The 26,285-nt window shown below is 42.7% G+C and overlaps 1 protein-coding gene across 1 annotated transcript; it reads left to right on the top strand.

Annotated features, from left to right (window-relative positions):
- Positions 1–316: 316 nt before the first annotated feature.
- Positions 317–13,881, top strand: LOC308506561 (uncharacterized protein; the record flags this gene model as incomplete). The annotated part of the gene is made up of 4 exons (XM_081070240.1): positions 317–392; positions 2,431–3,072; positions 7,999–8,113; positions 8,843–13,881. 3 exons carry the CDS (start codon positions 317–319, stop codon positions 8,022–8,024), a joined length of 744 nt encoding a protein of 247 aa, XP_080926366.1. The 3' UTR covers positions 8,025–8,113; positions 8,843–13,881.
- Positions 13,882–26,285: the final 12,404 nt, after the last annotated feature.

Here is a 26,285-nt window from a genome sequence, read left to right as displayed (position 1 = left end):
GGTTTGAACGTGATGGAGAGAAAGTTAAGTCCACTTGATTTTCACTGTGAGAAAAGAAAAAATACTAGTTTTCTTTAATATGAGAGGATGTTCTCTCAAATACAGCCCGTCAGTCCTCTATGGATTGACTTTTCTGTTTTAAAACATAAAAGCTGCTTGTTTTCTATAACTCTTTTAAAGATTCCTGTTACTCTAGAATGTAAAGTCAAAGTTTTTAATTTTGTTGCACTGATTATTAGGTCTAATAGGAATATAGCTGTCACCTCCCGTGAAGTGCTGCACCATGAAATAGATAGCCCTGGTAAAAACAATATCCATGGACAAAATTTTGTTGAACGTGTCTGAGTCAGACCGCTTTGATGTCGAAAAGATGTCTCAAGCTCTGTCTACAGGTCTGTAGGAACAATGTCTGTGAACCTTAGTTCAATACTTCCCTGAGGCCACTATAAGAAAATGATTCTCAAATGACATGACGAGTAATTTCAGACCTTGAAAACGGGCAATTCAGACTCATTTAAATGTGGCAACAAAAACTCATTTACTAAAAGCATATGATCAGGTGTTTCTTTTTTTATTTCTAGATTGCACATTTATAGAATATACATTATTCTAAAACCAAAGCAATCCTTACAAAAATGAATGTGTTACACAGTGATGAATTGCTTTTTCAAAAAAGATTTACTTTGCAGAGTTTTCTATGGGCATGCATTCATGCTTTTCACTTTCTCTTTCAATTCATGTAGCAGAATTACACACAGGAATGTAAAATCTGGGGCAAACACACAAATTTGCTTAGGAGTAGAAGTTTGGACAAAAAGTAGTGATGGGAGATGGCCAGCAACGGAATGAAGAAAGTAGAAAGAAGACTGAGATTTCCACACCAAAGCTCATGCAAATATACTAGCCTAAGAATGATAATTTATCTCCGATTATATTTACCAGTGTGATGTTTCACTCTGGAGGGTGGTTTGGATGAAATGTGAATGAGATAATAAAAACTTTTCATTGTTTTTTTAAATTTGGAGATGGAACTAACATGCCATCTTTTAATGACCTGCAGTCATTCCTAATCATTAGCACGTAGATTCTCTTCAGCAAATGTGTTCTGTGAATGCCATTCCCCTATTAACACCCACACTTATTTACTGCTTCATATCCTCCATCTTCCAACAGTTGGTGGGAGCAGAAAAAAACATGAGAAAGGAAAAAATGACAGCTGGTTTCAATGGAAAGAACACTAGATCTGGGAACCCTATCCGGCGGTACGCTGGAGCAGGCTTATACCAGCTCAGAGAGTCAGTTAAATTTGGAGGATTTTGTAAACCAATTGAGAAAATGATTTAAAATTATTAAAAATTAAATACTATAAACTTAAATTTAAGTGAATCATATTAAAAACAGAGGTACTATTTATATTTTAAAAAATAAAATAAAAATATAAAATATTTAAAATACACATCCCTTCCTAATTATTTCACCATTTTACTTTCTCTCTGCTTTTGTGGTTATTTATACCTATTCTATCTGTATTAGGGAAGTACTATGCAATGGTGCCATGGTGTAATTCAAATTGGCCAAGATGGGAGTATTTACACCAAATAAATTGGCAAACCCTAAAAATCAGGGTGTAACATTGTTTTATTGACTGTCTAGACTTTAAAAAGCAATGGAGAAGTTTTTTTTTTCTAATTATGCATGTTAAACCTAAAATGTGTCATGCTGTTATACTGCCAAGGCACACAAAACATTGAAAATAATATTCCAGTATTTGAGAGCTTAATTCAGCAAAGATGCTTGCTCAGGTATTGGAGAAGGTCATCAAGAGCCAGGGCAATCAGAGGGTCCTCACACTCTTGTGTCCTTGGAATGTATATTGTGCCCACAGTTTTCACAGTGGGAGCCATTTCAAGGACGCAGCCTTGAGACAGCAATGTGTTGTTGAAGCCATCTGGACAGTATTTGTGACTGAGCCCCATCAAGGCCACTGTATAAACTTTTAAGATGCAGGGGGTGGAGGGTGTGCAGAAATCTACTTATCTTGCAGCCACCAAGCCTGATAGGTAAATTCCCTTGCTTACTGACCCTGCCACCTGCCACTCTAGAGTTGTCTGCCTCTTTCTTCAGCCCAAGCTACGGAACCAAAGGAGCCTTTCACTCAGTTCTCTCCGTAATGATAGCTGTCAGTCTGTCGCTGTCTGCACATGCAGCATTCAACAAAATCTAGAGCGAAATTGGAAGTGCAGGGGCTGAAATACTCTTGTTTAAAAACACACGGCCAGACCTCCTTCCTGGAGATCCACCACTTTTCAACCTGCTGAAAGTAAGAAGCACCTCACTCTTAACTAAGAGTTGAAGCTGATCCCGTGTCTTCAGAACCTGGACATGCCCAGCTACCTTCTAATTAAACAACATGACTGGAACTATCGCAAGAAGAAAGAGCCCGGAAGCCGCCCGTGAAACTTCAGCAGGGATGCGGAGGATGCGAAAGCCAGTTGTGCAACCCGAGGGCGGGGAAACCGCGCACTCCCAGCCCCTCCGCAGCCGCCCCAGGACCTCGTGGCGACGCCCGGCGGGAGCGCGGCGCAGGCCAGCGCGCGGGCCGAGAGGCCGAGCGCGCCCCCCTCGGGGAGACGCGACCCGCCGGGGATGCCCGCAGCGGGAGGGCGGCGCGAGCCGGCGCGGCGGGGAGCTCGGGGGCGGCGGGAGCGTCCACCCACCCGCCCGGCTCGCGCCCGCAGCTGCGGGTCCGCGGAGGGCGCTGGGGGGCGGGTCCCCGGGCCGGGACCCGTGAGGTCTGGGGCGCGCGGGGCACTCACCAGCTGCAGCGCGCAGAGGCCGATGAGCGAGCAGCGCCCGTTACAGCAGCCCATGGTGCCGGCGGCTCCGAGCGCGCGCGGCCGGAGATCCGCGTCTTCCGGCGCCGCCGCCTCCCGACTCGGAGCAGCCCCCTGCCGGCGGCGCTCACGCCCGGCCCAGGCTGGCCCGCACCGCGGTCCCGCTCGCCGCTCGCCGCTCGCCGCTCTGGGGTCTGGACTCGCGCGCCGCCTTTGTTAGTTTCCGGGGCGGGCAGAGGTCGGTAAGGCGCGCCGGCCCCGAGCGAGTGGCGGGGGTCCCTGCCTCCCACTGTGAGGGTCCGCTTCTGGAGGAGGGGAAGCCTGGCGGGGGGGGGCGGGGGCGGGAGGGAGGCTACAGATGGTGAGTGGGTGGGAGTGTGTGTAGGGGAGGGGTGATTATAGGAGGTGGGCGTCGGGAAAGTGGAGTGTGCTGTCTGCGTAAGTGTGTGTGTGTGTGTGTGTGTGTGTGTGTGTGTGTAGGGGAGGGGTGATTATAGGAGGAGGGCGTCGGGAAAGTGGAGTGTGCTGTCTGCGTGTGTGTGTGTGTGTGTGTGTGTGTGTAGGGGAGGGGTGATTATAGGAGGTGGGCGTCGGGAAAGTGGAGTGTGCTGTCTGCGTGTGTGTGTGTGTGTGTGTGTGTGTGTGTAGGGGAGGGGTGATTATAGGAGGTGGGCGTCGGGAAAGTGGAGTGTGCTGTCTGCGTGTGTGTGTGTGTGTGTGTGTGTGTGTAGGGGAGGGGTGATTATAGGAGGTGGGCGTCGGGAAAGTGGAGTGTGCTGTCTGCGTGTGTGTGTGTGTGTGTTTAGGGGAGGGGTGATTATAGGAGGTGGGCGTCGGGAAAGTGGAGTGTGCTGTCTGCGTAAGTGTGTGTGTGTGTATGTGTGTGTGTAGGGGAGGGGTGATTATAGGAGGTGGGCGTCGGGAAAGTGGAGTGTGCTGTCTGCGTAAGTGTGTGTGTGTGTGTGTGTGTGTGTGTGTAGGGGAGGGGTGATTATAGGAGGTGGGCGTCTGAAAAGTGGAGTGGGCTATCTGTGTAGGGGTGTGTGTGTGTGTGTGTGTGTGTGTGTGTAGGGGAGGGGTGATTATAGGAGGTGGGCGTCGGGAAAGTGTAGTGTGCTGTCTGCGTGTGTGTGTGTGCGTGTGTGTGTGTGTGTGTGTAGGGGAGGGGTGATTATAGGAGGTGGGCGTCGGGAAAGTGGAGTGTGCTGTCTGCGTGTGTGTGTGCGTGTGTGTGTGTGTTTAGGGGAGGGGTGATTATAGGAGGTGGGCGTCGGGAAAGTGGAGTGGGCTATCTGTGTAGGGGTGTGTGTGTGTGTGTGTGTGTGTAGTGATTGTGCTGGTCATGGTGGTGGTGGCGGTGGTGCTGGTGGTGGCGGTGGTGGGAGAGGATGAATGAAAAGGAGCGCCACTGAAGAGGATCGGCAGTCTGGTTAGGAGTCTTTGGAAAGAGGAAGAGAGAGAAAGAGAATGAACATGAATGAGCGTGTATTAGGGTATCTGGTGGTGATGGATACCTTAGGCGGCGGGTGTAACTAGGGCGACTTGGGCTGGGCTCTCTCACTGGAGGGTGTGCTATGTGCTGCGAGGGTGGTCGGAGGCGTGTGCAAAGGAGGGGACGGGGTTTTTGCTGAGCTGCCCGGGAGGTGGAGAAGGTGGGAGTTCAGATGGCTTTAGTGTCCGCGGACCAAGGGTCCAGAGGCCAGAAGCCAAGGGCGGGCGAGCGCGGTGAAGTACCAGGCGGAGCTTCAGACCGCGGGGCCGCGAGGGTGGGCGGCGGGTGCAGTTGGGGCAGCTCCCGGGTCTCTTGGCCGGGTCGCTCCTGCCGCAGTCCGTTGCCCGGAGGGCGCCCCTGCTGGAGTCTGGGAGGGAAAGTTGGACCGAGTTGGGTTGGCGGGAGGCGCTGCGGCGAAGAGATGCGCCGGCCCAGGGCGCAGAGATAAACCTGCATGCTGGCTTAGTTTTGTCAATGAGAAGGCTCTTTGAAATTACCACCGGGCCTGAAAGAAAAGGGCGAGAAAGAAGAGCATGCGTGGCTTTTTCTAGGAATGGGGAATGTTTCCGGGATCAGGATAAATATGATTTCTTCCAAGAAAGAATTCAAGTGTTTGAGAAGGACTAGGAAATAAGACCTAGTTCCGGATAGTTAAAGAACAGAGCTGAGTTCTGCAAAGGACTCCATTTCATCACGGCTCAATGTCAGATTCCCTGGGCACATTTGTTGTACTTGGTGGAGCTAAGCAAGGAACTCGAGCACTCGAGAAGAGCTGGACAAGGCTCCTGGCCAATTGTCTCCGAAGAGGCCCTCTTGGGTCCCAAGCGATAAGTTAGTAAGAAAAGGCTAGAGATCTTTGCGTTTTTAAAACATTCGCTCCATTTGTGAAACTGCTCAAGCCATTCCTTCAGGTATTAAAGGGAGTTCAGTTTTTGTTTTGCAGTTAACTGGCATTTCCTGACTTGTTCCTTCAGGACTTATGTTTATATCTAAAAAGTTCTAGTTCTCAGGAAATCCCTTGCACGGTATCTTTGAAATCCTAGTGGGGGCACACGAATAACCTCAGGATTTGGCTCAATAAAAGGGACACAAACATTCATTGTTGAGGTTCCACCTCTGCCCATTATCTTGGAGAAGGGGAAAATGGATCCAGAAGCCTTCTTTTTAACCCAGCCTGTAAGATATCAGTGATCAAGGATTATGAGAACATGCTCCTTTTACACACAGTAATCATAACCATCACCACTCATGATGGATGAAAACAATAGGAAAAAATGGACCCGGACAACTCAATAATTTAGCATATAGAAAAGGACAGTGCAACAATCTGTCGGAGGCACCTGAAGAGAGACAGCGTGAAGTCTATTTCCAATTTCCAGAAATTAGTACAGCCTCTTCATCTCCAGAGATGGTGATAAATTATGATCATAAAAACAATGACAATCCTCCTACATTACATATGTTTAGCCCAATATATTTTTATTCATCATTTAATGTATTTATTTAGGAAGTATCAAATTTGCAGCTGACATGCCAGGCACCAGTCTAAGTGCTGTGTGTATAGTCACTTTTTTTCATCATCACAACAGCCTCTGAGCTGGGTGCTGTGAACATCCCCAGTGAAAAGATGTGAGAAAGGGAACAGGGAGTGCATTGCTATTGAATTGATGAAGAGGAATGCAAAGCCAGGTGATCTGAGTCAAGAGCTCCTTGATTGGCAGTTGAGCATTCTGCCTCTGAAATTAAGGACACAAGGAACACCTACACTCCACCTAACATCTCCACTGGGAAGTATGCATAGTAATTTCCATTAGTCCCTCCTCCAAAGTCAATGCCACCATGTGTTGTTATTTCAGGGGTGGAGGAAGATCCTCCTGTACTTTGCCTTCCCCACGGCCTCCTCTTCTGATAGACCCAGATTGGAGTTTCTTTCCTGTATAATTTAAGACAGTTGAAACTACATTTCAAAGAGAGGAAGAGGAAAGAAGCAAAGATAACACAATGAGAGTAACAAGTCTAGAAATTGTGAGAAGCTAACTTTCTCTCTGTAGTCTTATTATTATTTTCTAAATTGAACTGCGTGCTGAACTAACATCCTTGAACTGCATCACTGTTTGCTTTCTTCCTCCATTTCATCCACAAATTGCTTCATTTCTTAATTGCTTATTGTCATGCAGGGTGTCACGCGATGTCTCAGCTCCTGCTCCCCACATAAGAACACAGGATATGGTGAGGCCAAAAAGGAACACCCACGGAGCCATAGATAGGGGAGTCATACCACTATATTCTGGCTGGCGGCCAGGTGAGACACAGAAGTAGGATCCACAATCCACCGTCTGCTTTTCCGCCTGGCAACCAGCCAACCAATCAACACAGTCACGGCAGTTATATCAGTGGCCAATTGGCCAACTGGTTACAGCCAACAGCCAACCAGTCACAGCCAACGACCATTCAGTCACAGTTAATGGTCCTTTACCACCCGAGCCACCATCTTTCCACATGAGGCTGAGAGCCTGTTCCCATACTTATTATGTCAAGGGCTATGCTATTTGCCATGTTTGCAAAGGTAGATGATACACTCCCTCCCTTTCCCTCCAGGGTTTAGAGGTGGGAGAGCAGATGAGTCAATGAAGTAAAGCGTACTCTGAAAGAAGTTGGCACCAAGTGCTGTCATTGAATTTTCTTCCTGTGAGGGCAAGGGAAGTTTTAAAAGAGGAATTACCTGTCTCTTGGGGAAAGGAGGGGAAGAGATAGTAGGAAATGACAGAGCAATAGAAAAGGTGGTGTCTAGAGAGGATTTTGAAAAAGCTGATTGAGGGGGAAATAATAATCTAAGTAGAACAGCCAATCCAATGTTTGGTTGGTTGGTGATGCTAATTCCTAGCTGTGCAATCTCAGACGAGTCACTCTGCTTTTCCTTGTGAAGCCTTGTTCTCCTGTGTAAAGTGGATATGATGATATGACATGCCCTAGGGGCTAAGCCCAGCATCTGTTCTTTGTCCCCCATTTACATGTGTCTTGCACCCTCACCACATGCACATCTCAGCCTCACGTCACGTCCCATAGAGGCCTTCACTGCCCACGCCATGTAAAATAACAAATATCCCAGTCACTCTGTTGTATTTTCCTTCAAAACATTGCTTTTTTGCATTACAATTTCCTGGCTGCCCTCTTAATATACTCAATATTTGTTGAATGATGAAAGATAATGTGTGTACATTTTAGTATAATATTTCACATATAAGTATTAAACATATATACACATCAATATACATTGATGACATTTTAGCGTGTTTCCTTTCTTTCTTCTATCTTTTTTGTTTCCCAGTTTCTTGGTAAAATTCCTTTCGAGAAACTTCACTCCCGTCTCCTTTACAGTTGAGGGAGCAACTAATTGTCTATACCAAGAATAAGATAACTGGGTGGAAGAGAGCACACCTAGAGACAGACCTGGAAGTGCAGATTTCTAGATCTCCCAGGACTTTCAAATACTAGTATTTGAAACACCAGCTCAAAGGAATTAAAGTTCCTCCTTAATTATGTCACTTTTTTTTTAACCTTCCTTTTTGTTTGAGTGAAATCGTGTGGAGTCTGTTAAAGTATTCTTCTATCCCCGAGAAATTTTTACAATGTGCCACTAAATACGTGCTTTTTCTCTGGTGCCTTCCTTAGACCTTCTTGGAATAAGCAAATTGTAATCCTCTACAACTCCTCCTACAACTGGCTTAACTTCATGACTATCTGACAGACATTATAATACCACTACAGCTATCCAATTGGAGCAAAGGTAAGGTTTACCCTGAGGCAGAATTTGGGAACACATGTGGAGACTTTGAAGCATGGCTGTGAAGGCTGCAGTAGTTAGTGCTGCTGGACAGTCAAGTGGGCCCTGTTGAGACCCACTGGACTCACTTGTTATGCATAACAATGAATGTTTCAGAATGTTGGGGTTGGGAAGAAATTGCAGTTATAATTTAATATTTCCCGACTCCCTAAGAAAAGAGATACTTCTTGCTATTGTAAACACTTTACATCATAGCATTTAAAAGTGATCCCCCAGCAGGCTATTTTTTGGGGGGAGTAAGGTGAGAAAGAAGTGGGAGATAGATACGTGCTATGGCAAGGTATTTAAGGACACTGACAAGCCTGGAGGATGTGAGAATTACAAAAAGAAAGAATGAGGAAATTCCTTTGGTATGTTTTGCTTCAGATAATGTTAGTGACAACTAGTTTTAAAATTTGAGACTCAGCCACAGTCTCCGCTGGTTTTCACAGCCAGAAGTCATGGGGGGTTCTCTCCCAGGCATAGGAACTCTGGGCTGGGGAGCCTGGTATGGGACTGGGACCTCTTGCTTCTCCGGAGAGGACCTCCGCAGCAGAGATATCCCTCCTGAATTTTTTTTTAATTAAAGTTTATTGGGGTGAAAATTGTTAGTAATGTTACATAGGGTAAAAGGGATCAAATATATGGTGATGGAAAGAGAACTGACTCCCTCCTGAATTTTAACCGCAACAGGTTCCGCAGAGTGTGTGGCATTTTGCTCCAGAAGAGATCGCTCAGCCAGTCTCAGAAAGGTCTTGAACTATAAAACGCACCCACAGGAAGGAGGCAGCATGTGTGCTATGTGAGCAGGCAACACCATCGAGCCATAAAGGAGAAATGGACAAGGGAACTGAGGGTTCAAAGTCAAGGGAACAGAAGACCAAGAGGGCACAACGTGCAAAAGGGGCTCCAGGCCGGCCTTCAAGCTCACCAGAGATTATGGATACGCTATTTTTGAAGGCCATGGTGATGCCAGATACCCATGATGTGAATCCCGTGCAGATAATGCCAGGGCACTTTGCACACCTCCACTGTCCATTGGACCAAGTCCTCTCACCCAGGGCTCCTTGCACACACAGTGTGTACTTCTTGCACTGCTGCCAACTGCAGTTTACGTCCAGCCTCTAGCCAATCTCCCCCACTACGTCACTGGGTAACCTGGACCTCAGCTTTATCCAGTTCAGCATTTCAAATGCAGGGAGTTCAGCTTGACCACCCCCGGAGTCTGGTTGTCTTGGCATCCAAAATCTAAAGGGGCTTTAACTTATTGCATTTGCAGTGCCCTTCTTGGGTGGCGGACAGCAGAGCTTTCTTTAAAAGTTCAAGTAATTCCTAGTTGATTTCCTCTGCGTTATCACTGCTGCTGGAGGTGCTATGGCTGGAGGGAGAGTCTCCAGGGCGACACTGGGGGACTGAGCTCAGGAGTGGTGGTCCTGGAGCCTGGGCTGAGCTCAGGAGTAGCCGTCCTGGGGCCTGGATTGGGCTTGGGAGTGGCAGTCCTGGAGCCCAGGCTGGGCTTGGGAATGGTAGTTCTGGAGCCTGAGCTTGTTGCAGGTGGGGGTGCATGGTCCTGGACTCAGTGGTTGATTTGGAAATATTGGTTATGGACTTTGGGATGGCTGAAGGCCTGGTGGACTCTTGAGCCTTCTGCCCTGACTCATGGTTGATAGGCTGCTGCTCCGACTGCTGGAAACCGGAACACTGTGGCTTAACCTCCTGGGCTGGGGAGAGACTAGGGCTCTGGAGCTCAGGAGGCTGGAAGGGATTTATCTTGATGGTGTGATACTGGACTTTTGGTTTTTTTGTGTTTAGCATACGGTACTTGGCCGTGACATTATTTTATATTTTCTTTGACAACGTGTCCTTGATGTCTTCCCAATGAAAGCCCAGATTCAGCATTTCTTTTGTTACCCAGGGATCTGTGACATCACTGGGTGGCTCAATGTAAGGCTTCAGTTCTTCTTGGCCCTTGTTTAGCCAAGTATCTGGCATGTCTTTCAGATTTCTCTCTGTTCTGAGGGTTGAGTGTTAGTAGTTTTTTCGGAAGTTTTCTACTTCAGAAGATAAATAGGATGGCACGACGTATTTCCCTCTCAGTACCTTCCTTTGCACGTCTCCCCAGTTCATCGCCTTGAAAGGGACCGTGCTCGTGAGCTTCCTAGACAGCAGCACTCCCAAGCTCCATGTGTCCGCAGCGGGACCATGATATTTTTGGCCCAGAAAGAGTTCCGGGGCGGCATACCTGGGACTGCCGCAAAAGGTGCTCAACTGACGGCCCGTGAAGGATGTGCCAAGTCCCAAGTCTTTCAGTTCGGTGTTCATCTGCGTGTCCAACAGCACGCTGTGTGTGTTCAGGTGCCTGTGAGCAATGCCCTTCTCTGCAATGCTGGCAGCACTGCACTGCTGAAACCAGCTGCTGAAAGATGCTGCGGGCATTGTCCTCTGGCATGCGGCTGTGGGCACAAAGGTGGTCCATGAAGTCCCCTCCAGGCACGACTTCTAAGACTAGGAAGGGCGGCTTCATAGTGCTGATCACATGGGATAGTTGGACGGTGTTAGGCTGGTGCCAGTCTGCCATGCAGTGCACTTCTCGCAGGACAGTTCTGTGAACTTGGAAGGGGACCACTCGATCTATGATTTTAACAGCCACCTTCGTCCCTGATAATATGTGCTGGCCCAGAACCACCTTGGAAAAGGTGCCTTTGCCAGTGGTTTGCAGGAGCTCGTAATGGCCACCGTAGGGCTCCTGGTCAACAGGGACATCTGAAAAGTTGTGGGCCATGGTGACCACTAACTTCACTTACTGACGATTGCTAACTATGCTCACCAACTGTGCTAACAAACAATAACTATGCTAACGACACTGACTAAATATACTAACTGTAGTAACAATGTTACTACCTGTGCTAATAAACAATAACTATGCTAACTATGCTGACTAAATATACTAACTGTACTAACAATACTAACTAAAAATACTAACTGAAAAATTTAAAGAAAAAAATGAAAATAAATGAGAAAACAAAAAATTAAAATAAAAGAATGAGGGGAAAAAAGAATAATGGGAAAAGAGAGCAAAGAAAAATAAGAAAAAGGAAACTATGAAAAAGAAAACGAGAAAACAAAAAAAAAATCAGAAAATTAAAATAAAAGAAAGGAAAAAACAATAAAGGAAAAACGGCAAAAGAGAGCAAAGAAAAATAAAAAAAAAGGAAAAAAAAGAAAAAAGAAAAAAATGAGACAAAGAAAACGAGTGAAAGGAACAAATAAAATGGGGGATGGGAGAAAGGAGAAAACAAGCTAAAAGGTCCAAGTCCAAGGCGTCACCACAAATCAGTTTCCTGGGGTATAAGTGACAAAAGCTCAGCCTAGCCAGGGCTTTATACAGCAGTTTTGGTCATTACATCACACTGGTGCTTAATGAGCTCAGAATATGGCTAAGGATAAACTACGGGGGGGGGGGGGGTGCCCCAGTGGCTCAGGTCGTTGGAGCGCCAAGCTCCTAATGCCGAAGGTCTTTGTTCGATTCCTACATGGGCCAGTGAGCTGCACCCTCTACAGCTAAAACTGTGAACAATTGCTCTCCCTGGAGCTGGGCTACAGTGAACAGCCGGAGGTCGGTGTGGGCTGCTATGGGCTGCCATGGGCGGCCGACCAACGACTGGCCACCGACTGCCTCAGCCGGGTGAAGCACAAGGCTCATAATACCAGCATGGTCCTTGGAGCTGTGCCCTACAACTAGACTGAGAAACAATGGCTTAAAAACGGGGGATGAGAGGGTGGGGGCAAATAAAAATTACAGTGGTTTTCTCAGCTTTTGGTTTCAGGACCTCTTTACTCTGACAAAAAGGGGGAACCCCCAAAGAGCCTTTTGTTTATGTGGAATATTAAAGACTGATATTTAATTTATTAGAATTTTAAGTCTGTAGGATGCTTCAAAAAAAATGTATTAGAATTTTTTTCCAGGGGTGGATAGTGTTGTGTTTTGAAAAGCCCCTAAGATATGATATGTTTCCACTCCTTCAACCAAGAAATGGTGCTGCCCTTTGAGAAGCACTACTTGGGTGTATAATAAACTAAATTTTATGTAAAATGTTTATTTAAAAGGTATTGATAAGCAATTGTCTTTAAAACCACCTTGTGCTTATTAATACCATAGGTTAGCTGAGTAGTTCCTTTGGAAAACACTTTCAGATGTGTATTCATTTTGGGTACCTTAAGTTTTTGAGTTTTTTTGTTTGTTTTTTAAATAAATGGTAAGAAAAATAAATTGAAAGGCATAGCCAAGCACCATCTTTTTGATTTCTGTTTGGGTTAAAAAATAAGCCTCCATTGATATTTACCTATTATACTCATCAGTGGTCTAACAACACTGATCTTGTTACTATTATCATAATTAGTATTGCAATAATGTGTATTTGGAGTTTTTCTAATGTCATGTACTGAGGTATTTGGAGCTTTTCTAATGTCGTGTACTGAGCGTCCCAACTGACAAGGACAATTTCACGCATTTCTCATCAAGTAACACATTGCCAAGTGTTGGCAACCACTGGGGATGGCTGTGCAACAAACATTACTGCATGCCTACTGTGTCAGAGTTCTTATGTCAGAGACACCACCATTCAGATTCACTCTCCTGCCTTCTGCTTTCCTTCAGATTCCAGAAGTTCAGGTCAGGCTCCTCTGCATAGTGGCTTAGCTAGACCCCCTAAGGATTGGCAGTAAAGAAGGAAGAGAGCAGGTAGCATGACTGAACGTAAAAAAAGAAAACATTAATACAAAGTCTTAGTGAATCCTGATGTCACTCAATACATTTTTCATATGTATGTACCCGCCTATCTACTTATGGGGTTACATTTAAGTGTTCCTGTCGCGTCCCGCGCAACAAGGGCAGTGAGGAGGCGAGAAGGGGCGGTTTGGGTTAAGTGTTTAAGAAAGAAACCGAGAATTAATGCTGTTAAATCTCTTAGAAGGCCAGGGGTCTCTCAGTCTCAGAGGACTGGAGCCCAGAATAAGGCCGACTGGAGGCTTTTATTGATAAGTATACAAGGGAGTAGCAGTGTTTTTGGCACGGTTTGTGAGACTCACTTATCACGTTATAAAAACATCTCAAGCCAATTATTTTAACCTTCAAACAGCCGAAGCACAAGTTCCCATGATGTCTTACCTAAGGTCTGTACCTTCTCAGGGTCAAGTCTCTCATATTGTAACAGCTCCGTAGAGATAAGTGGAGAGAACTGATCTTTGTTGTCCTCATGATTTTTCTCACAAACAGCTGCAAGGGAAAAGCCAGAGCCGGCAACAGACTTTCCCAGGCAAGGGGAAGGGGAGGCAAGGCCCCTTCCCTTATTCTTTTAAAGTAGCTCATTATGGGTCCCCACTTGGTTCCGCCTGGCTTAGGTTGTATCTCCCGTGAGATATCTTACCCGTCTTTGGCTGTAAACCATCTTTTGGGGACCAGACAGAGAGACATAATGTGTAAACACAAGGATGGAACAGAGTCCCAAAAAGGTACAATCTCACAAACTCTTTTTTTCTTAAGGAAAGACACAGAGGGACATTTGGCTAGGCTGTTGTGTGACTACAGTTCCAAAGTAAAGAGAGGACTTTTTTCTCATTTTTCTCCCATTTTTTAAACTAAGAATGTTAAAAAAAAATGTTTTTATCCATTGCAGTACTAAATGTGGAAAGACTATCTCCTTAAATAATGAACATTTGCAGATTTCCTTACATCTGTCTGGTTCAAGGCTCAGTCCTATATTACTGTACAACGCTTTGTATACTGTATAGTGTCTGTAAGACACTAACATTAAGGAAGGCATAGGGCATCTCTGTAATTTACTTTGGTACCTTTTTTTTAATCGAAGACTATTTCAAAATAAATCATAAAAAATAAGAAACAATCATATAAAATGTGTTACACGTGTCCAGCACGTAATGCTTCAATACTGACCGGGTTGGCCATCAGAAATGGAAAACCAAAGGTACATTAACTCAGACTAATATGGAGCGAATTAGTTTTTAGTAACATATGAATGATGTATTTTTTATTTGTCCATTTTTTATTAAAATCCAAACTATACCAATGCACATAAATATACGTTTGTTTTATTTTTAAAATCAGTGACACAGGCTTACGATTCATAATGAACATGCTGCTGCTTCCTCCCATACATTTTTATTCCAGAAATCTAGAGAATTTTAAACAACCATTAAAGATAGTACAACCATATAATTTCCCTTTACATTTTTGAATGGGAAAATAAGAAAATGAAATGGCTAGTGAGAGAAGATGAGTAGTCATTTGCAAAAATCACTGTGCTATTCTGAGGTAGTCTTGAAAATTAGAAGTGGTATTAGTGGCCAAACAGCATAGATTCCCTTGGCACTTACTAGATCCCAAATGTGCCCTCAGTAAAGCCATTGTCTCACCTGAAAGAGATGCAACTCACCATAGAACACATTTTATTATGCAGTGTCCTTCTATCTCAGGCTGCCTCTATATATTTTCCATAGGGTGCATATACAGAGCAGTGGTAAGAAACAGACAGATTTTGAATATAGTTGTAAATATAGCTCAGTTTTTAATGGAAGCCAATATACAGGAAGATATTAAAAGTAAAAGGCACAGAAATGCAGTTTTGGGTTATAAACAACACTGAGTACCTGCAAACAGGTCCTCGGGTGTGTAGCCAAAATACCGGTGCTGGGGCAGAGCGGCACAGAAGTAATTTTCCCAAGCAGCACATCCAGTCTAGAAAAAGCCTTGTTAAGATAGTGTCTGACAGGCTTGTAAGTTGATGCTTTTGTGTACCACTGACAGCCCTTTTCCTTATTCATTTCAGGCACACAGGTCCAGCTTCCTCCTGGCAACACCTGTATGTCACACGCAGGTCAGGCTGTAGTTCTGGAGAATTACCACATCCCATGAGAAACTCTGGAACCCCAATTGATAGGAATTGGTAAACGAGTATAAATACCTCAGCTGCCTAGATCCTGGACAAGATGACTTAGAGGTGCATATTCTGTACCCTTTCCAGAGGTGCCCAACTTCAGGGGCCCACCTGGGTGATTCGTTTCATAATCCACCTTCTATTAAGCCCTTCCTTTTCTTGGTTTCATGTCCATCCTCCTCCACTGTGGTTTCCAGGGGTCATCTGCCAAACAAAATGCTTACGCTTGGATTCTTATCTCTGGGTCTGCTTCCATAAAAGCCCAAACCAAGACACGGCTACTCTCACCTGGTGTTCCATTCTTGGCACCAGCATCTTGAATACATAATCAGCAGGATTCAACCCCATTTTTAAAAAGTTTTCAGTTACAGTTGACATTCAAAATCGTATTAGCAATTTCCTTTTTAATACATGGAGACAACTTGTAGGCATCTTTAAATCCAGATTTGCAGATTATGACATAACCCACAACATAGCATCAGAACTACATACAATTCACGATTACAGTACACCACACATCACAATAACTCAAACATCACAATATACCACATACACGTATTGGAGATTTCACACAGTGGGAGTGCTGATACGGATTTCCCATCTCACTAAGAATTAGGAACCCTCTTACTCTGTGTCCCCGAAAATAAGACCTCGCTGGACAATCAGCTCTAATGCATCTTTTGAAGCAAAAATTAATATAAGACCCTGTTTTATATAAGACCTGGCCTTATAGTAAAATAAGACCAGGTCTTATATTAATTTTTGCTCCAAAAGATGCATTATTGCTGATTGTCTGGCTAGGTCTTATTTTCGGGAAAACACAGTAGCAAGAGGTGACTAAAAGAACTAACTCTGTTTTTGTCGCATCTGTTTTTCCCTTCCAGCATCCATGGGTTCTGCCAAGCTTACTTGGAGGTATTCTATGTTGGAATGGTCTCCAATGAAGTCATCTTGCCCTAGCATTGAGATTCGTATTCTAATTATATGCCAAATGTTCTCAGTCTCTGCTTATATGTAACTCAAAACCTATTTTCAGTGCCAAGTTATCGCCTCTTAATTTCAGAAAAAGTTGCTCCTGACCAGGGTTTTCTCTTGCTTGCCTCTCATCAGCCCCTCAGATCCTGTGAGGATCTATTTCTCTATTTGGAAGAGCTCAGTTCTCTGTCTATGAGGCCTCTTTCTGGCAGGGAGAACAACTTCAAAGGTGTCTTATTTTGAAATGGAAGCAGACATCCACACCTGTGATACTTAACGATCACTTACCTTCGAGGTTTTACTGTTTTCCTATTTAATTCCAGTCATGTGATGACACACTAATTCATTAGTTGGGTTTTCTTCCTTAAGTTTCCTTGGATAACAGACACTTCCAAAGTTGAAAGATGGAGAGAGAGAACCATCTCAGCTACAGTTAAATGTGAACCTTTGGGGACACACGTCAAAGCACATTAGAAATAAAAATGCTGCCAAAAGAACAACACTGTTGTGGTTCTTCTTCTGTAAATGCATACTATAAATGATTGTACATGGCAGACAGTCTCTGCAGCATAAACCACCCTTCAAACTGGACATGACTACATGTTAACATTAATGCTTTGCCCACATTTATAGTTCTAAAGTGCTGTTGTATCTTTTAATTCACTTGGCTCTCAAAATAACCACAGAGGCTGTACCCAGTTAGCCAATTGGCCACTGATATAGCTGCCGTGGCTGCGTTGGTTGGTTGGTTGGTTGGTTGGCAGGCAGAAAAGTGGACGGCAGATTGCGCATTGTGTGCCTCCTACTTCCTGTGTCTCGCCAGGCCACCAGCGAGACTGGGGTGCAGAAAGACCCCTTGTTTGCTCCCTGTGTCTCCAACCCAGCCGCCGGCGAGAATATAGTGGTATGACTACCCTATCTATAGTTCCACTGGTGTTCCTTTTTGGCCTCACTATATCCTGCATTCTTATGTGGGGAGTGGGACCAGAGACCCCACATTATACCCCGTGAGACACATTGACCAAGAGGAAAAAGAATATTTGGAAAACACATGGCACTCTGTCAAATTTAATATGTTGCTTCTAAACTTCTCGTTTTGCCCTGTAATCTTCTCCAACTAGAATACTGTGGGAATGGAGTCCCAGAGACCAGTTTCCAGGCTCTCAACCTCATGAGGAAAGATGCTGGCTCGGGCAGTAGATTGCCATCAGCTGTGATCAGATGGGCATCAGCTGTAACCATTCACCATTATCCACTAATATAGCTGCTGTGGCCATGCTGGCAAGCCGTTGGCAGAGAAGTGGACAGCGGATCATGGCTAGCGAGTGCGGTTAGGAAGTGGACTGTGGATTGTCGATCATGTTGATCCCACTTCCTGTGTCTCACCCGGCCACCAGAGAGACTGGGGTGCAGGAAGACCCCTCGTTGGGGTACTGGCAGATGTTTGCTTTTGTGTCTTGACCAGGCGCCATTGAGAATATAGTGGTATGACTTTCTATCCATGGCTCCATTGGTGTTCCTTTTTGGCTTCACCATGTCCTGTGTCCACCCGCTGAGAGCAGGAGCAGAGACACTGCATTACAAATACTCCATCCTTTTCATGCATTTCCCTTCTCCAGAAAATGTCACCCATCATAGTAGCTGAGCTCAGATGTTGCCTCCTCTGAGAAGCCTTCCCTGATGTGCTCATCCTCAATTTGTATAAATTACCCCCTTTCTTGTTCCCTTTCCACACTTAATGATCCTCTATTATTGCATTACATAAGCTCTATTCACAATTTCTATCACAGTGCATATTTCACAGTAAGTATTGGTGACAATGCATGTTTGTTGAGATACTGAAAGAATGGAGCCCATCTTTCTTATTATGTTCCCTAGTGGCACCAAAATGGCACTCCTCTGACAGGTGCAGGATTGACTTCATAAGAATCACCTGCAGAGTTAGTTACACCTGGACACTTAGCACCAACCCCCAGGTGTTCATTCCTCCTCTCTTCCCCCTTGGGGCAGAGTGTACTTCCCTACCTCACTGACCTTGGGCTCAGTCATGTGATGTACTCTGACCAGTGGAATGTGCACAGAAGTGAGGGTGGGTCCATTTGCAACAGAGGCTTTAAGGGCCATCGCATGTTTTTCTTCACCTTAACCTTCTGCCATCTGCCATGAAAGGAGCAGGTCCCAGGTGGTTGCTATTCCTTTGTTCTGTGTTCTAGAATGAGAGACATGTGGAACACTCTTTTAACAGTTTTTGTTTCGGCATTACTGAAACAAAAGCTAACTAATATACCCTCCCACACTGATTCTTTTATAATTGGTGGGATAGCTCCTAGAAATCTCTGCTTTTAAAAAACACCCCAACATGAGTTGGATGCTCAGCCAAAGGATATTACTGTACACAGTACTGCCCTGTTCAATAGGAGGAAAAACTAATACTTCAGCCCGCAGAACAGGTCGACTATAAAGAATTTATTGTCAGCCATTTCCCCAATCACATTCCAAGGGACATGACTTTGTATAGAATCCCCGCAGTTGTCAAGCTGCAGTTGAACATGAGCCCTGCTGCAGTGGGGGATTTGGGAGGCAAAAGAAGCCTGGAAGTGAGTACGGCTGAACCCTTCCAAACTCAAGGTTGGCAGTAGTGCTGTATGAGCCTATGTGGGATGGAGGTTGGTCAATTTTTTCTTTCAACCTGAATTCATGGTTTCATCACAGTATTAAAATGGGCCAGATCACCAAATATCAAACGATCAGTTTATTCTCTCTAATCATTAGGTTATATAATTTAAAAGTAAAATAATTATGTTCTGCATATAGTCTGTATTAATAAGAGACATGGTTGACTTTGAATAGCATAGTGGCTATTTCATATGTTTACAAGGTTTTTCTTTTCCCTGCATGTCTGCCATGTAGGATGTTATTGTTGGCCATTTTTAAAAGATGTCCAAGTGATTTTTTATACCTCTTTTTTAGGCATACCAATATCACCACATACTATTTCTCCAGTGATATGTATACGGTCTCTATTCATGCACTGATGATTTTCAGTAGGCATAAAAAAACTTGACTCCATGATAGCTTTTGTTATATCTTATGGTTTAATAAATATGAAAGGAAATTGACTTTTGCTATCTCTTTGGCAGAGTAGGGAAAGTGTAACAGAAGAAATATATTTAACTCTATAAATACTATGTCTTACTTCTGGTAGAACAGGAAGAGGGTATAGTCATAAAACACTGGGAAATTTGTCACATCCATGAATCATATTAGAGAGATTAGAATACCTTTAAAAAAATAGTTGACAGTAGCCTTCATTTCCAATACAGAATTATAATCCCAAAGGATGGGCATTTTATGTAAGAATTATCCAGGAGTGCTTTAGAGGTTGTCACAGGCAGCAGTCCTGGCTCACTCTGTGTGCTAGCTCTGCTCCTAATGTAGTTCTTAACTTTATAAATGTTTGATGAGTGAATGGAGAGCCAAATGGACAGTGGTGGGAGGGGAGATTTCTGCGGAGCAAGGAGGCTAATCCAAAGAGCTATGCATGTACTTAAACAAACCATTGTTACCAGAAACCTTGGCCCTTTTTCCCTCTCCAAGGACGGTCTCCTGCTGGATCCAACTGCCTGGGGCTTCTTGGGATGCTCATGCAGGTACGTCTTCCAGGTCAACCTGTGACTTCCTCAAATGCTGGCTGACCCTGTTTCTGATATAAGTGCTTCAGAAGATTTTTGTCTGCTGGTTTTCTTTTTTCTTCAGTATGGATGCCATTGAATATTTTATACGATCACTGGTATTTTTAGCAAATTCTATTTTCAGTATATCCTTGAGAAGACGGACATAAAGATGATCTAATTTTAAATTCACATGTACTCATACCGCATGCTAGGAATTAACATTCTTCATTGAAATTGAAGCAGTTTACATAACATGACTGAGTTACTAAGTATGTATAAGCAAACCGAGAGGGAGAATTTTATCTAAATGCTCTGCAAAAGGATAGTGCAGAAAAAAGTACTGTCTTCTCATCACAACCAATATATGAACCTGCTATTAGTCTATGTAATTTTAACTTATTCTGCAGAAAATAGGAGTGAATCCTCTGAGCTTAACCAAAAGAAAACAGGCCATTTTTTCTTCTCCCATTATTACCTAGTCTAAGGCACAGGAACTCAGGGAAAATTTCTTCTCATCACTATTGAGTTGAAGTCATGGGATAAGGATAAAGTAAATACAACAAATATTCTATAGCACCATCACCATAATTTTAAGCATAAACATCATTAGACAATCAAAAAATAAAAAAGGGAAAGGCAGATGGCTTAGTCCCTGCTGCTAGAAAACACGTGATGATATTAATTTTGATCTTGATGAGAAAGGAGAATTCTGGGTACTCTAAACCAGGTTCTAACAAGTTTGGCTTCAATATTAACGTTCCTTATCTTTCCATGCCTAGAGCAAAAGCCTGGCTAATGATGTCCAGCAGCTCTGCCCAGTTTATTTCTAAAACATTTGGCTAAAGAGCGTCAGAGTCATTTTTGTTGTTGTTATTTTGTTTTTTGTTGTTTTGTTTTGTTTTTTAGAATTTTTTTTGATTAAAGTTTATTTGGGTGACAATTGTTAGTAAAGTTACATAGATTTCAGGTGTACAATTCTGTAATACATCATCTATATATCACATTGTGTCTTCACCACCCAGAGTCACCATATATTTGATCCCGTTTACCCTCATCTACCACTCCCTTCCCTCCTTACCCTCTGGTAACTATGGATGGATCTTGAGATTATTATGCTAAGTGAAATAAGTCAGACAGGAAAAGTCAAGAACCCTATGATTTCACTGATATGTGGGATATAAAACTGAAAGCAACAAAAGAACAAGACAAACAGAGAGCCAGAGATTTTAATCCCTAGTTTTAAATTGTCACCAAGTTCTCAGCACAGGGATGCAAGTTTCACCAGAGGAGGCTTGGTTGGATTTTGCTTTCTCTACAAGAAACTGAAAACTTCATTGTCTCAGGGACTCCCTTTGGGATCCAAGGACTTTCACAGGCCACATCCAGGATACGTATCCAAGCTTACCTACACTTTTGCCTAAAATGAAACCAAAATCTACTGCAAACCCAGCTTCCTCTCCTTCCATGCCTCTTTCTGCAATGGAGACGCTATGAGCTTTGCAAGCAGACACATCTGAATTTGATTCCTCTCTTCCACTGACTGGCCTCCTGAATGATAGTTATGACCCTCTTCAAATCTCTTCTTTTCCTTAGGCCCTGCTTCTTCTGAATCCACTATTGAACATGCCCTCCTTCAGTGGCCTCTTTTTCTCCTACCTGTGGGAGCATTTTTTTCTCGTATGATCCAATACAATTTTAATTAAAATAATGTAATGACAACCATAGTAGGTGAAACATCTGTTGAGACTGCAATGAATCAAGCACTGCAGTAGGTGATGGGGATAAAACAGTGTCCCTGCACTTAAAGAGCTCACTGTCTGGAAGGAGAAATAATATTATGAAGAAATAATTGCAAAACTCACAACATGGTCATAGTAATAGTAGTAGTAACAGTAGTTAGTAGCAGATGACTAGTAGTAAAAGACAGTTTGAGACTAGATTATTAAAGTTCGGGAATACCTAAATAAATTAGCTTAAACTTTATTCTATATAGGTCAGTTCTATCTAAACTTGCTTAGTTATATACCATTATCAGTAAAAGAATTGAGAATACAACAATGAATATACATTCATACACATATACACGTAAATAAAGTAGTCAATCCTCATTATTCACATAATCCATATTAGCAAATTCAGTTACTAGATAAAATTTATATGGAACCCCCAAATCAATACTCATAACAGCTTTTCAGTCATTTGCAGACATGTACAGAACAGGGAGGAAATTTGAGTGTCTAAAGGGCAGGTTCCCAACTGAAGTCAAAAAAGGTTCTGGTACTGTTAACAAGTGTCCTTTTTCACTGTCTGTTTAGGTGCCATATTTTCCACACTTTTGTGATTTTTCTTGGGGATTTTCTTCTCTTCCATGGCCCCCAAGCTTAGTGCTGAGCTCCTGTCCGGTGTTCCTAAGCCAAGTCAGTGACGAATGCATGTGTGTTGTATGAGCTTTGTTCAGACATGAGTTATAGTGTTGTTGACTATAAGTTGAAGGCTCATTAACTCAGCAATATATACTAAATAAAATGTGTTTAAAAAGAAACACACATGAAATAAAACCTTGTTTTATCAGTAAAATTTTTATCAACTGGGCACAGAAGGACAGACTGTAATGAGTTGTGTAGACAATTCAGTTATTTTTGTCATGTTTGGTTGACTATTAAGCCAAAACAAACATATCTATGAATAAAAAATTGAATACAGGCTAACCAGAGCAGGACCCTGGAGTTTCACCGGTTGTTACTTCCATAATACATGCTTTACAGAGTCTCCATCCTAAGCCATTTCCGTATTGGCAATTTTATTAGGTATTTATCCTCTGGTGTGCAATGTGTATTAATATCACATTATGAAACCCCATCACGGTCTGTTGGAGTCTATGTGGGAAACAAGAATCTACCATTTTCAAGAAATGGAGTCAGAGAGACCCCAGGAGGAGACTTTCAGAAAGGAGCAACATGGTGGCAGCACAAAATGAGACAGAACGGCCAATATTTCAGTGAAGAAGACTAGAGAGCATCCTTAACCAGATCTATTTCTCCTGAGTGTTAGATTCAGAGAGTGTCCTACAGAAGTTTGAGATTTCAAAGATGAAGGAACACTGGCTGACAATCAGATCATAGTCACAGGAGGGACTGGAAAAAAAAGTTGATTGGAAGTGGAGTAGTTAGATATCAAGTGATCACAGAACTCTGCCTCCCTGAAAATGGCAGAAATTGGAATGGAAAAAAAAAAAATGTATGAACCAAGCATTCGAATTCTTCATAAATGTAAAAGAGTGACCGAGAGACTGGAGATCATATAGAAGTGGGCAGAGAGATAATATTGTAGCTCGATGCTGTGGGATTTAATACATTTTTATTTAAGAATGAAACAGTAATTATTTGAAAAAACTTAGGGTAGATTTCTCTACATTCAGAAATCACCAATAACATGCTGGGACTGGAAGGATGGGAGAAAACGGCTCCCACCTTCCATTCTGAAAACTTTATCCTCTTGGAAATGCTAGGATATGGTAGGAGAGTACTGTGAAGATGATGAAAATACAGAACTTGTTCACAATAATGTTAGATTCCACAGGGCACAGTTTAAGGGGTGAGGATAAAGAGCAAGCCGGAATTGAAAATGCATAAAAGGCTACAAGAGTAGAGCCATATGAAGTGGTCAGAGAGGCCTGAATTTTGGGTTGAACCCATCGATTACCAAGATTAAGAATTGAAGGAATTTAGCAGTTAGGAAAGGTTCCTAAATTTGATATAACTTTATCCTGATGCTAGAATTGATTGCACATCTAAGATGTTATTATGGAGTGGTCTATGCAAGACTTTCCTAAGTGTCCCATACGAGGAGTGACAATTAAGTTCGCAAACTTGTTTCAATGATGTTGCTAACTTTTTTGATATCAGAGGGATTATTCATTATGAATTTGTACCACCTGGCCAAACAGTTAACCAAGTTTATTTGTTTGGAAGTGCTGTAAAGGCTGCGTGAAAAAGTTAGATGAAAACGACCTGAACTTTTTGCCAACAATTCATGGTTCTTGCATCACGACAATGCACCAGCTCACACGGCACTGTCTGTGAGGGAGTTTTTAGCCAGTAAACAAATAACTGTATTGGAACACCTTCGCTACTCACCTGATCTGTCCCCCAGTGACTTCTTTCTTTACCCAAAGATGAAGGAAATATTGAAAGGAAGACAGTTTGATGACATTCAGGACATTAAGGGTTATAGGACAACAGGTCTAATGGCCATTCCAGAAAAAGAGTTCCAAAATTGCTTTGAATGGTGGACTAGACACTAGTGTCAGTGCATAGCTTCCCAAGGGGAGTACTTCGAAGGTGACCGTAGTGATATTCAGCAATGAGGTATGTAGCACTTTTTCTAGGATGAGTTCGCGAACTTAATTGTCCAACCTCATGCATAGCATGTGGAAAGATTTGTTTCCAGCATGGCTGGCTGAACTGTGGTCCAGCTGTGGGATGAGGTCCTAAGGATGGTTTACAAAGCTCCTTATCATCCATCTTTATCTCCTACTAATTTTCACTGACTTGACTAAATGTCCAATAACATTCCCACTTCCACAACTGAGCTCCTTAACATGTCCTCACCACCTCCGTCCAGGGAATTCATAATCGAATTCAACCATCAAATGAAATGGCCACTGCTCTATGGACAAATCTTATCCAACTGCTCTTCCTCTCTCCAAGCTTCATCAAACTCCTTCTTCAGGCCCAAAAGTTCCCAGAGCACTTGAATCAAACCAAAGATGACCTGGGGGATAGAATTGGATAGAATTTAACAGAACTGATGTGCCCGGAGAGCCCTATAGACAATGTAATGGAGAAAGTATTAGCAAAGTTTGATTGTAAATCAACATGTAAACATATCTACCTTGGAAAGGAGAGCCAGCAAGTGTTGTGGTGAAACCTCCAGACCCTAATGGTCTGGGCTCAAATCCTTTTCTTCCAGGGATTGGAGTTGGGAGACTTACATTACTTCCTTTTTTTCTCTGTAAGATGAGGATCATGATAAAAGTATTTAACACAGAAGTGTTATGAGAATTAAATGAATAAATTAATACAAAGATGTTGGAACTGCCCCAGACCCATGGTGAATGTCAGTAAGAGGTAAGTATTATTTTGATTACTACAAGTTCTAAAATTCTCTTGATTTTAATGAAAAATTAGTGTTGAATTTGGTTATATATATACTTGGTTTGGCTTTCCTTTGTTTTTCTTCGTATGTTATACCTTTGTTTTTCTCTCTTTCTTTGGGGAAAATTCAACCAATAAAAAGTAAATAAAACAATTAGGAAACACTGTAATTTTCCCTAAGCTTAATACAGATCATGGTTTTCAAATTATGATTTAATTTTTTTACACTTAAAACTCACACACAACACACACAATAATCATTTGAAAATAATTTTAATTAGTTATTTAAAAGCTTATCTCATTGTATTCTATCCCTTATCCTTGACAAAGAGATTTCTATCAAGTATTTTTAAATGGTAAAGGCAAAATAGGAATATGTTTAGACAGTATATTTAAATTACCATGACACTCTACTTCGCTTACTTGCCACTTCTTGCTCTTACAAGTCTGTATATTATTTTAGACAGGGATTCTTTACTTGCACTTCTTATTAAAATCATATGAGACTGTAAATACTGGTAGCTTTTCTGATTAAGCTGCAATGCGGATTGTATTCAGCACTTTAGTGGAGCTTTACTCTGCTCTTAAAATCTGATAGCAAGTGAAAGATTTTAAGACTTGAGGTCTATTTATTAACAGGATGCTTAGGACAGCATTTGTGCTGTCACTTCGTGGAAATCGTACTAACTCAACACTAGCCAATCCATCATAGCTTCATAAAGGAGGCGATGAAAAGCCTGCTAGTCTCCTAAACTAAAAATTGAAATTAGGCTGACTGAATTGCTCAGAGTCCTCTGCAGTCAGCCCTGGTTGACTTCAAAGAATTCATATACATGAAAGAGGAAAAAAACAAATTCCAAGGCTACAAAGAGGTGAGAATCAGGCACAAATAATGTTGTATTTTACTTAAAGCTTAAATCAAAAAAGCAAACAACAATGGCAAAACAAACAAAACCCTGCTGTTTCTAAACAATTCATTTGAAAACTCTATTTGATTAGTTTATTTATTTGTCACTTAATAGTACAGGTGGTTCTCAATATTAGTGTTCAAGTTTAAGACAATTATCCTTATGTAACATGAAATACAGCTTGGTCTGATAAGTGAAGAAAATAAACAATGTTCCTGAAATTCTGTTACATTTGCTGACCATTTATAGTAGGTATGCAGGTCCAGGTAAGAGGTGTGATGATGTAAGCAGGGAATGAGTGAAATGGGGAGGACAGCTTTATTTCAAAGAGGCAGTCGATACTCAGCATCAGGCAATTGTTGCCATGCAAAAGGCTGAATCATCATTGGCAAGTCTAAATATTGTCAACAGAAGGCTGAAAACTGGATTTTTATGTACTGTCATCCAATTTTTCCACAATTGCAATTAAT

Source organism: Rhinolophus hipposideros (assembly GCF_964194185.1).
Source record: "Rhinolophus hipposideros genome assembly, chromosome: 13".
In the NCBI taxonomy this organism is placed as follows: domain Eukaryota; kingdom Metazoa; phylum Chordata; class Mammalia; order Chiroptera; family Rhinolophidae; genus Rhinolophus; species Rhinolophus hipposideros.
The sequence above is the reverse complement of the archived record's forward strand: the minus strand, read 5'-3'. Positions and strand labels throughout refer to the sequence as shown.